This window comes from Pelophylax lessonae (assembly GCF_965119305.1).
Source record: "Pelophylax lessonae genome assembly, chromosome: 10".
Classification (NCBI taxonomy): Eukaryota; Metazoa; Chordata; class Amphibia; order Anura; family Ranidae; genus Pelophylax; species Pelophylax lessonae.
The window spans coordinates 7,443,000-7,455,537 of record NC_138777.1 but is presented as its reverse complement, the minus strand read 5'-3'; the positions used below and the strand labels follow the sequence as shown (position 1 = coordinate 7,455,537).

At 46.6% G+C, this 12,538-nt stretch overlaps 1 protein-coding gene across 1 annotated transcript in view; it reads left to right on the top strand.

Moving 5' to 3' along the window:
* Positions 1-12,538, top strand: part of LOC309565494 (vomeronasal type-2 receptor 26-like) — a gene marked incomplete at both ends in the record, with an annotated part of 34,536 nt that overhangs the window by 8,828 nt on the left and 13,170 nt on the right. Inside the window, one exon of the mRNA XM_082270464.1 lies at positions 1,345-1,468. Coding sequence (XP_082126590.1) covers positions 1,345-1,468 — 124 coding nt within the window. The remainder of the gene's footprint in view (positions 1-1,344; positions 1,469-12,538) is intronic.

The window sequence follows — 12,538 nt, the reverse complement described above, 5'->3', positions numbered from 1 at the left end:
TCAGGTCATTCTGTAAGATTTCTGCCTCACGATGTGCAGTTATTGCCCTGCTCAATTTTGTGTCATCTGCAAAAACTGAGATCAAGCTACTGACCCCGTCCTCAATGCTATTTATGAATAGATAGATGGTTTACAAGTTGAAGAATCTCAGCACAATAATTGCTCTTTGTGACGGAATCTACCTGCACTGTGCTTGAGTGCTTCCACCAGTCTTGACGATAGATATCAGATATTATAGCCGCATATTGCAACCAATAACTAGGCAAGACTCGTTTTAGCTGCAAATCTGGAACTCCTTTATTGAAGAAGAATAGAGGCTTTTTATACACTTGAAAAGTATGTCAGTGACCAACCAAATAGTTACCCAAAACACCAAACAATGGTTTAGATAATGAGGTATGGCTGACTCATGGCTAATCCCCCTCTGGCAACTACTAGCTGACAATGATATAAGTAACATGCTAATTAATTCAGCACCTAAACCAGCCTAGGTGGACTACACAGAATGCTAGCAGGCAACCAATAGGTGACACAATTAACCACCTGGACAATCAGGGATCCTATTCAAGTTCAGACTTATCGACATAGAGCTCCCAAAGAACAATACACATTATTATAAGTGTAAACACATCCCTTAGCAGATAAGAGCTATTTTATACTGTTTTAAATGTGAGCAGTTTTCCTGTACCTGCATTACCCTTTTAATTAAACTGATAACACTTAGAGGCGCTTTGCTTTTTGTTTTTACTTAGCAGATAAGAGGTGGGTTAATTAGTAAAATTAAGAATGTGTGGAAGGAAGGTGGTTGAGCTGATGATATTAGCATCTGCTATGAGTCTGACTGTGTGGAGCAGTCCTTATTGGTAATGGGCAGCTAGGCTCTAACAAGGACCCTGAGCCTAGAGTCCCAGTGTCTGTGTGTCTTGGGGAGACATTGACTTGAAGCGAAAGTAACATTACTCCAAGGCCCCCCCCCCCAGCATACACCTCAAATAAGTAGTGTTCCCTTAAAAGCCGGGGCCCATTTTCAGTAGGCAAGAGGCTAGCGTGCAGTCCCCTCCAAAGGCCTCTGTCCTGGGTGAGTCTATCACACTCTTCATAGGAAAAGAGATTTTATCTGACAAAGTAGGATAGAGATGAGATTACATCACTTGCAAAGTGTCAATCATACATGAGCATACATGGTTTTAAAAACCAATATAAAACATATACTGTATAACATACACTGTTGCTTTCTGTTAGGTTCCAAAATTTCAACAATATCCACTATTGATGAGAAAACTTGGTTTTGTAGATATTATTAGTGAACATCCATACATAATACAACATGTTGCTTTCTGTTAGGTTCCAAAATCTCAGTGTTCAGAAAGTTGTGTCCCAGGATACCGGAAAGTTCCCGGCATTTCTATATATCCTTGTTGTCATAGCTGTGTCCCGTGTTCATATGGAGAAATATCAAATATTACAGGTAATGGCTAGGAAATTTTACTGGGGGTAAGGTTTTAGTTTTTTTTATGTATTGTCTTTAACCACTTCCCGACCACCCGCCGCCTATTTACTGAGGCAGGGTGGCTCTCCTGCGCAAACAGACGTAGGTCTACCTATTTGGCAGCGGGGAAGCCGATGCATGGGTCAGGCGGCTCCGATTGCCGTCTGACACCCGCGATCGTTCCCCGCTGAGAGAGAAGGACGGTTGGCTGTGGTAAACACAGCCAACCGTCCTTCTCCCTGAAATCTTCACAGAGCCCATGTGATCCTACTATATAGGATCACATTACTCTATGGTCATTTCACAAGCCACGCCCCCCCACAGTTAGAATCACTCCCCTAGGCTCACATGTAACCCATTGATCACCCATAGGGCTAACCCTTTCCCTGCCAGTGTCATTATTACAGTAACAGTGCATATTTTTAGCACTGATTACTGTAGTAATGTCACTGGTCCCCCCAAAAGTGTCAAAAATGTTAGGGGTCCGATCTGTCCGCCGCAATGTCGTAGTCCAGCAAAAAATCACAGATCGCCGCCATTACTAGTAAAAAAACCCCAAAAAAAACAATAAAAATGACATAAATCTTTCATGTAGTTAGTAGACACGATAACTTTTGTGCAAACCAATCAAAATACGCTTATTTTGATTTTTTTTACCAGCAGAAAACAAATTGGCCTAAAATGTTAAAACATTTTGATTGTTAATTTTTTTTTTTTAAATGTTATATAGCAAAATGGGAAAAATATATATATTTATTTTCAAAATTGTCACACTTTTTTGTTTATAGCGCAAAAAATAATAAATCACACAGGTGATTAAATACCACCAAAAGAAAGCTCTATTTGTGCAGAAAAAAGGACATAAATCTTGTTTGGGTAAAGCATTGCACGACCACGCAATTGTCCATTACAGTAACACAGTGCCGAATGGCAAAATAGGGCCTGGTCATTAAGGGGGCAAATCCTTCCGGTCTTAAAGTGGTTAAAGAACATTAAAAAGGCCAAATTGTAACCTAGAAATTAGTGACTTACAGTGGTGATTAAAAGTTTGGGAACCCCAGGTAAAAATTTGTATTCGGTCTGACCAGACTATCGAGGTTGAGCAGCCCTCCCCACCCCCCACACACACCTGTACTCAATCAGTGTCCACCATCAAGTGGATATAGGAGGAGTCCCCTGTAGTGCATTTGCACATTTTTCCCAGCAAGGAGTATTATCTCCATGGGTTAGAAAGGCTGGATTCATCTCTTTTTCATGGATAGTGTAGGACCCACTGATAATGGGGTACTTTGACGCAGTAGTGGGCTTGAGCACGATATGGCCATATGGTGGGACCAAACCCCCATTTTTATTTATGGACTCTCTTCAGATTTGGTAGTAATTTCCTTTGCATTTGCGCGCTATTCTTTTTTAATATAAAAATTTGTATTAATGTGCATAAAGAAGCCAAGGAAAGATGGAAAAATCTCCAAAAAGCATCAAATTACAGATTAGACATTCTTATAATATGTCAACAAAAGTTAGATTTTATTTCCATCATTGACACTTTCAAAATTACAGAAAACAAAAAAATGGGGTCTGCAAATGTTTGGGCACCCTGCAGAATTTATAGCATGCACTGTCCCCTTTGCAAGGCTGAGACCTGCCAGTGTCATGGATTGCTCTCAATCATTGTCTGGGAAGACCAGGTGATGTCAATCTCAAAGGTTTTAAATGACCAGACTCATCTGACCTTGCCCCAACAATCAGCACCATGGGATCTTCTAAGCAGTTGCCTAGAAAACTGAAACTGAAAATAGTTGACGCTCACAAAGCTGGAGAAAGCTATAAGAAGATAGCAAAGCGTTTTCAGATGTCAATATCCTCTGTTCGGAATGTAATTAGGAAATGGCAGTCATCAGAAACAGTGGAAGTTAAAGCAAGATCTGGAAGACCAAGAAAAATATCAGACAGAACAGCTCGCAGGATTGTGAGAAAAACAATTCAAAACCCAGGTTTGACTGCACGATCCCTCCAGAAAGATCTGGCAGACACTGGAGTTGTGGTACACTATTCCACTAAGAGATACTTGTACAAATATGGTCTTCATGGAAGAGTCATCAGAAGAAAACCTCTTCTACGTCCTCACCACAAAAATCAGCGTTTGAACTTTGCAAATTAACATATAGACAAGCCTGATGCATTTTGGAAACAAGTTCTGTGGACCGATGAGGTTAAAATAGAACTTTTTGGCCGGAATGAGCAAAGGTACGTTTGGAGAAGAAGGGGCACAGAATTTAATGAAAAGAACCTCTGTCCACTGTTAAGCATGGGGGTGGATCAATCATGCTTTGGGGTTGTATTGCAGCCAGTGGCACAGGGAACATCTCAAGAGTAGGGTTGAGCGGACACCTAGATGTCCGTGTTCGACGGGTTCGGCCGAACTTTAAAAAAAAGTCCGGGTCCGTGTCCCGGACTTTTACCGAACTTTTCCCGGACACCGAACCCCATTGAAGTCAATGGGGACCCGAACTTTAAGGCACTAAAATGGCTCTAAAACACCAATGGAAAGGGCTAGAGTGTTGCAAATGGCAGCAAAACGTAGTTAAGAGCATGGCAAGTGCTCTGCAAACAAATGTGGATAGGTAAATAACTTAAAACAACAAAAAAAAAACAGAAAAATAAAACAATGTTCTTCATCTCTGAAGGACGAGGCCCATATGGAGTAGGAGGGAGGTTGAGGTGGTGGTGGATGTGGCGGTGTCATAGGCGTGCGCACAGGGTGTGCCGGGTGTACCTGGGCACACCCTAATCACCTAGGGCACATAGCATTATCGCTCTGTTTGCGAGTGAGGAGATGGGAAAGATCTCCCTCGGACCTGCTCTGCTCTATTTCTCTTTGCCAGCAGGGAGAGTAATGTATCGGGGCCATGTACATGTAGGCAAACACATGCATGTGTATTTCAACTTTGGGGTGCACACCCTAATGCAATAGGCTGCGCACACCTATGGGCGGTGTAGGTGGAAGCGGCGGTGGAGGAGGACCAGGGCCGGATTAAGAGCATCATGGTCTTGGTGCTGAGGATTTTGAAGGGCCTTAAGGGCCGTGCCTTGGCATGCACCCAGAGGAGGAAGGGTGCAGCCATGCATGCCTAATTCAACATGGGATGCTGTCTCTGAAGCCCATAAACACATCCATGCATCGGCAACTGTCCCTCCTTGTCCGGCCTTCGTGCTGTGTGGGGAGGTTCTGAGGGTGCTGCCTGGGGAAGCGAGCATAGAAGCCAGACTTCTGTGTTTACAAGTGACAGAAGAGCGGTAACAGTGAATATGGCCAACCCGGGGCCTATATAAAAGGTAGGGGCCTGGAGCTGCAGCTCCAATAGCCCCTACGTTAATCTGGCCCTGAGGAGGAGGACGAGGTAGCCAACACTGCTTCTTTTCACAAATTTTAAATGAGGGTACACCCCAAAAGAGTGAGAAAGAGCAAAAATGGAACAATGGGTGGGTAAGGTCGGTATCCATTGCTATTCTGCATAAGGTAAAAGGTAAAAGTCCCGTGGGATCCATGCCTGGTTCATTTTAATGAACGTGAGCTTGTCCACATTGTCTCTGGACAGGTGGCTGCGCTTGTCTGTTATAACGCCCCCAGCCGTGCTAAATACCCGTTCAGATAATACACTGGCTGCAGGGCACGCCAGCACCTCCAAGGCGTAAAGGGCAAGCTCAGGCCATGTGCCCAATTTGGAGACCCAGAAGTTGAAGGGGGCAGACCCCTCATTCACTACATGTAGGCGTGTGCACACATACTGCTCCACCATGTTGGTAAAATGCTGCCTCCTGCTAAGACGTTCCATCTGAGCTGCTGGTGCTGCTGTTTGTTGTGGCGTGCTGACAAAGCTTTTCCACATTTTGGCCATGCTAACCCTGCCTTCTGAGGTGCTGGCGGTGCCCTGGTTGCGTTGGCGACCTCCTCCTCCTCTGCCTTGTGCTTCCACTGTGGCCCCGCTGTCAGGTGGGAATGCCAGCAGCATCGCGTCTACCAGCGTGCGCTTGTACTCGCGCATCTTGCGATCGCGCTCCAGTGAGTGTATTAAGGACGGTACGTTGTCCTTGTAACGGGGATCCAGCAGCGTGGCCACCCAGTAATCAGCACAAGTTAGAATGTGGGCAACTCGGCGGTCGTTGTGAAGACACTGCAGCATGTAATCGCTCATGTGTGCCAGGCTGCCCAAAGGCGACGAAAGGCTGTCCTCTGTGGGAGGTGTATCGTCCGTGTCCTCTGTATCCCCCCAGCCACGCACCAGTGATGGCCATGAGCTGGCCTGGGTGCCACCCTGCTGTGAACATGGTTCCATCTCCTCCTCCAGCTCCTCCTCCTCCTCATCCTCCTCATCCTCCAGAACTGTGCCCCTGCTGGACAATTGTGTCCCTGGCGTTTGTGTGTGCAGGAACCCACCCTCGGAGCCCCTTGCGAATGACTGCCCTGAAAGCCTTTGAAATGTTACCTCTTCATCCTCCTCCTCCTCATCCTGTGCCACATCCTCTTCCATCATCGCCCGAATTGTTTTTTCAAGGAGGCATAGAAGTGGGATAGTTAAGCTGAGAACGGCGTCATTGCCACTGGCCATGTTGGTGGAGTACTCAAAACAGCGCAACAAGGCACACAGGTCTCGCATGGAGGCCCAGTTATTGGTGGTGAAGTGGTGCTGTTCTGCAGAGCGACTCACGCGTGCGTGCTGCAGCTGAAACTCCACTATGGCCTGCTGCTGCTCGCACAGTCTTTGCAGCATGTGCAAGGTGGAGTTCCACCTTGTGGGCACGTCACATATGAGGCGGTGAGCGGGAAGGCCGAAGTTGCGCTGCAGCGCTGCCAGGCGAGCAGCAGCAGGGTGAGAACCCCGAAAGTGCGCACAGACGGCCCGCACTTTCTGCAGCAGCTCTGACATATCGGGGTAGTTTTTAAGGAACCTCTGCACCACCAAATTCAGCACATGCGCCAGTCAAGGGATGTGCGTCAAACCGGCTAGGCCCAGAGCTGCTATGAGATTTCGCCCGTTATCGCACACCACCAGGCCGGGCTTGAGGCTCGCTGGCAGCAACCACTCATTTGTCTGCTGTTCCATGCTCCTCCACAACTCCTGCGCGGTGTGTGGTTTGTCCTCCAAACAGGCAAGTTGTAAAACTGCCTGCTGTCGTTTAGCCCTGGCCGTGCTGAAGTTGGTGGTGAAGGTATTACGCTGTCCGGATGAGGAGGAGGTAGAGGATGAGGTAGCGGAGTAGGATGAGTTAGGAACAGGAGGCAAACTGAAGCGCCCTGCAATCCTCGGTGGTGGAAGGACATGCGCCAAATTGCTATCCGCCTCAGGCCCATCCGCCACTGCATTTACCCAGTGTGCCGTTAGGGAGATATAACGCCCCTGACCGTGCTTACTGGTCCACGTATCGGTAGTTAGGTGGACCTTGGCACAGATGGCATTGCGCAGTGCACACCTGATTTTTTCCCCCACTTGGTTGTGCAGGGAAGGGATGGCTTGCCTGGAAAAGTAGTGGCGGCTGGGCACGACGTACTGTGGGACAGCCACCGACATAAGCTTTTTAAAACTGTGCGTCTCCACCAGACGAAATGACAGCATTTCAAAGGCCAATAATTGTGAAATGCTGGCATTCAGGGCCAGGGATCGCGGGTGGGTAGGGGGGTACTTCCTCTTCCTCTCAAGTGTTTGGGAGATGGAAAGCTGAACGCTTCCACGGGACATTGTGGAGATGGTTGGTAACCCAGGTGGTGGTGTTGCTGACAGATCGTCTGTTTGCGGGGTGGCAGGTGCCGGTATGACTACAGATGTGGCTGGAGCGGCCCAGACTGCAGCAGAAGAGGAAGCAGGATGAGCCAGAGACGTTTCTTGGTTTTGAAGGTGTGTACTCCACTGCAGCTCGTGCTTTGCACTTAGATGCCTGATCATGCAGGTTGTGCTCAGGTTGAGAAGGTTTATGCCTCGCTTCAGGCTCTGATTGCACAGGGTGCAAACCACTCGTGACCTGTCATCAGCACATTTTCTAAAGAACTTCCACGCTAGAGAACTCTTTTGAGCTGACTTTGGTGCGCTCGTTCCCTTGCTGTGTTGGGCAGTAGCAGGCGTAGTGTCTAGGGCACGGCCGCTCCGCTTCTGCACCCTGCTCCCTCTTCTGCTGTGCTGGTGACTCTGTGCGACCACCGCCTCTTCCTCCAAACTACTCAGGTCACCTGCATGACCTTCATTCCATGTGGGGTCGAGGACCTCATCGTCCTCCACATCATCTTCCACCCAGTCTTCACCCCTGCCCTCCCTGCCGGTCTCCACAATGCTGAACGCCGCAGCAGTTGGCACCTGCGTTTCGTCATCATCGGAGACGTGCTGTGATGGTCCTTCCATGTACTCATCTTGAGAAATAAGTGGTTGGGCATCGCTGCACTCAATCTCTTCCACTTCTGGGGCAGGGCTAGGTGGATGGCCCTGGGAAACCCTGCTGACAGAGTCCTCAAAAAGAATAAGAGACTGCTGTATGGCTAGGGGCTCAGACTGCTTGCCTGATTTGCAAGGGGGTGAGGTGAAAGATGGTTGGACATTGGCTGTAGGTGCCAACTCTGACCTTTCTGCAGTAGACTGGGTGGGAGACAATGTGAAGGAACTGGAGGCACTGTCAGCAGCAAACCAATCTACTATCGCCTCTACGTGTTCTGGCCTCATCACTTCTAGAGGCGTATGATGCCCTACCAAATACTGCTGCAGGTTCTGTCGCCTACTCACACTTGAGGAAGGTGTTTCACTTGTGCGTGTAGCTGGCACAGATCGACCATGTCCTCTCCTTGCAACAGGAGCTCTACCAGCAGCACCACGACCCAGGCCACGGCCCCTATTTGACGCTCTCCTCATATTTCTGTAATTTAAGATCTTGCCCTAGAAAGGTGTTTATTGAATAGCGGAACAAAAGAACAACAGTATCGCACGGGTGTATCTCACAGTCAAATATGCAAACTATGCTGCAATTTAATGTTTTTTACACCAAAAGGGTGTGTATTGAATAGCGGAATAGGATAAAAAACTGTGTATCTCACACGTACAAACACAGACTAGGCCCGATTAAATTTTTTCCTACCCTAAAGGGAGGATGAGGAAGAGGAGTATGGAACAGGCAGCACCCTCAAATCTTCAGAAGTATGAGATGAACCTCAAAAACTTGGAAAGGTGGATCTCACATGTACCGACACAGACTATTCCGCAATTTAATTGATCCCCAATTAAAATATGATCAAAAAAAGTGTATGTATCTCACACGTACACAACCACACTAGGCCCCAATTACTATTGTTTGTACCCCTAAAAGGATGGATGAGGATGAGGAGGAGGAGGAGTATGGAACAGGCAGCACCCTCAAAGCTTCAGAAGTATGAGATGAACCCCAAAAACTTGGAAAGGTGGATCTCACACGTACCGACACAGACTATTCCGCAAATTAATTGATCCCCAAAGGTTTTTATTGAATAGCAGAATAGGAAATATGATCAAAAAAAAGTGTATGTATCTCACACGTACAGAAGCACACTAGGCCCCAATTACTATTGTTTGTACCCCTAAAAGGATGGAAGAGGAGGAGGAGGAGTATGGAACAGGCAGCACCCTCAAAGCTTCAGAAGTATGAGATGAACCCCAAAAACTTGAAAAGGTGGATCTCACACGTACCGACACAGACTATTCCGCAATTTAATTGATCCCCAAAGGTTTTTATTGAATAGCGGAATAGGAAATATGATCAAAAAAAGTGTATGTATCTCACACGTACAGAAGCACACTAGGCCCCAATTACTATTGTTTGTACCCCTAAAAGGATGGATGAGGAGGAGTATGGAACAGGCAGCACCCTCAAAGTTTCAGAAGTATGAGATGAACCCCAAAAACTTGGAAAAGTGGATCTCACACGTACCGACACAGACTATTCCGCAATTTAATTGATCCCCAAAGGTTTTTATTGAATAGCGGAATAGGAAATATGATCAAAAAAAAGTGTATGCATCTCACACGTACAAAACCACACTAGGCCCCAATTACTATTGTTTGTACCCCTAAAAGGATGGATGAGGAGGAGGAGGAGTATGGAACAGGCAGCACCCTCAAAGCTTCAGAAGTATGAGATGAACCCCAAAAACTTGGAAAGGTGGATCTCACACGTACCGACACAGACTATCCCGCAATTTAATTGATCCCCAAAGGTTTTTATTGAATAGCGGAATAGGAAATATGATCAAAAAAAGTGTATGCATCTCACACGTACAGAAGCACACTAGGCCCCAATTACTATTGTTTGTACCCCTAAAAGGATGGATGAGGAGGAGGAGGAGTATGGAACAGGCAGCACCCTCAAAGCTTCAGAAGTATGAGATGAACCCCAAAAACTTGGAAAGGTGGATCTCACACGTACCGACACAGACTATCCCGCAATTTAATTGATCCCCAAAGGTTTTTATTGAATAGCGGAATAGGAAATATGATCAAAAAAAGTGTATGTATCTCACACGTACAGAAGCACACTAGGCCCCAATTACTATTGTTTGTACCCCTAAAAGGATGGATGAGGAGTAGGAGGAGTATGGAACAGGCAGCACCCTCAAAGCTTCAGAAGTATGAGATGAACCCCAAAAACTTGGAAAGGTGGATCTCACACGTACCGACACAGACTATCCCGCAATTTAATTGATCCCCAAAGGTTTTTATTGAATAGCGGAATAGGAAATATGATCAAAAAAAGTGTATGTATCTCACACGTACACAACCACACTAGGCCCCAATTACTATTGTTTGTACCCCTAAAAGGATGGATGAGGAGGAGGAGGATGAAACAGGCAGCACCCTCAAATCTTCAGAAGTATGAGATTGTGTTCACTGTACCCCACAAAGATTGTGTTCACTGCACCCCACAAAGATTGTGTTCACTGCACCCCAAAAGGATTTTGTTCACTGCACCCCACAAAGATTGTGTTCACTGCACCCCACAAAGATTGTGTTCACTGTACCCCACAAAGATTTTGTTCACTGCACCCCACAAAGATTGTGTTCACTGCATCCCCACAAAGCTTGTGTTCACTGCACCCCAAAAGGATTTTGTTCACTGCACCCCAAAAGGATTGTCTTCACTGCACCCCACAAAGATTGTGTTCACTGCACCCCAAAAGGATTGTCTTTACTGCACCCCACAAAGATTTTGTTCACTGCACCCCAAAAGGATTTTGTTCACTGCACCCCACAAAGATTGTGTTCACTGCATCCCCACAAAGCTTGTGTTCACTGCACCCCAAAAGGATTTTGTTCACTGCACCCCAAAAGGATTGTCTTCACTGCACCCCACAAAGATTGTGTTCACTGCACCCCAAAAGGATTGTCTTTACTGCACCCCACAAAGATTTTGTTCACTGCACCCCAAAAGGATTTTGTTCACTGCACCCCACAAAGATTGTGTTCACTGCACCCCACAAAGATTGTGTTCACTGTACCCCACAAAGATTTTGTTCACTGCACCCCACAAAGATTGTGTTCACTGCACCCCACAAAGATTGTGTTCACTGCACCCCCACAAAGCTTGTGTTCACTGCACCCCAAAAGGATTTTGTTCACTGCACCCCAAAAGGATTGTCTTCACTGCACCCCACAAAGATTGTGTTCACTGCACCCCAAAAGGATTTTGTTCACTGCACCCCACAAAGATTGTGTTCACTGCACCCCCACAAAGATTGTGTTCACTGCACCCCACAAAGATTGTCTTCACTGCACCCCACAAAGATTGTGTTCACTGCACCCCAAAAGGATTGTCTTCACTGCACCCCACAAAGATTTTGTTCACTGCACCCCAAAAGGATTTTGTTCACTGCACCCCACAAAGATTGTGTTCACTGCACCCCAAAAGGATTGTCTGCACTGCACCCCACAAAGATTTTGTTCACTGCACCCCAAAAGGATTTTGTTCACTGCACCCCACAAAGATTGTGTTCACTGCACCCCACAAAGATTTTGTTCACTGCACCCCACAAAGATTGTGTTCACTGCACCCCCACAAAGCTTGTGTCCACTGCACCCCAAAAGGATTTTGATCACTGCACCCCAAAAGGATTGTCTTCACTGAACCCCACAAAGATTGTGTTCACTGCACCCCAAAAGGATTTTGTTCACTGCACCCCAAAAAGATTGTGTTCACTGTACCCCACAAATATTGTGTTCACTGCACCCTAAAAGGATGTTGTTCACTGCACCCCAAAAAGGATGTTGTTCACTGCACCCCACAAAGATTGTGTTCACTGCACCACACAAAGGATTTTGTTCACTGCACCCCAAAAAGATTGTGTTCACTGCACCCCAAAAAGGATTTTGTTCACTGCACCCCAAAAAGATTGTGTTCACTGCACCCTAAAATGATTTTGTTCACTGCACCCCAAAAAGATTGTGTTCACTGCAGCCCACACACAGAAAAATGGATGTGGATCACTGACACCTGCCTATCTCCTATCCCACACCACACAGCAATATCGATTGTAGTTTGTAGAACACAGTTTCCCTAAAATTCAGCAGCAGCCTCTCCCTAACAGGATTGAGAAGAGATCGTAGATCAGGATTAAGTGCAGACCCCACCCCACACAGCAATATCGATTGTAGTTTGTAGAACACACTGACCCTATAATTCAGCAGACTCTATCCCTAAAATGCCTACAACTCGCCCTGCCTAAACACTCCGACCTGTCCCTCAATTCTATCCGGACACCAATTCGTTTTCCCTGCCTGTCTTTCCCTAATCAGCAGCCAGCACGTATGTGTGCTCTGTCCCTGATCTAAGCAGCAGAATGACGCCGCTGCGGCTGCCTCAAACTTATAAAGACTTGGTCACATGCTTCAGACGGCCAATCACAGCTACTCATACATTTGCAGGCATGGCTGGGATGGCTTAAGGCACACCAGTTAAACGATTGTTGATTGGCTGTTGAAAGCCCGCCATGAAAAGAGCGCCAAAACATGCAAAACCCGGAAATAAAATGATCGAACACGGATT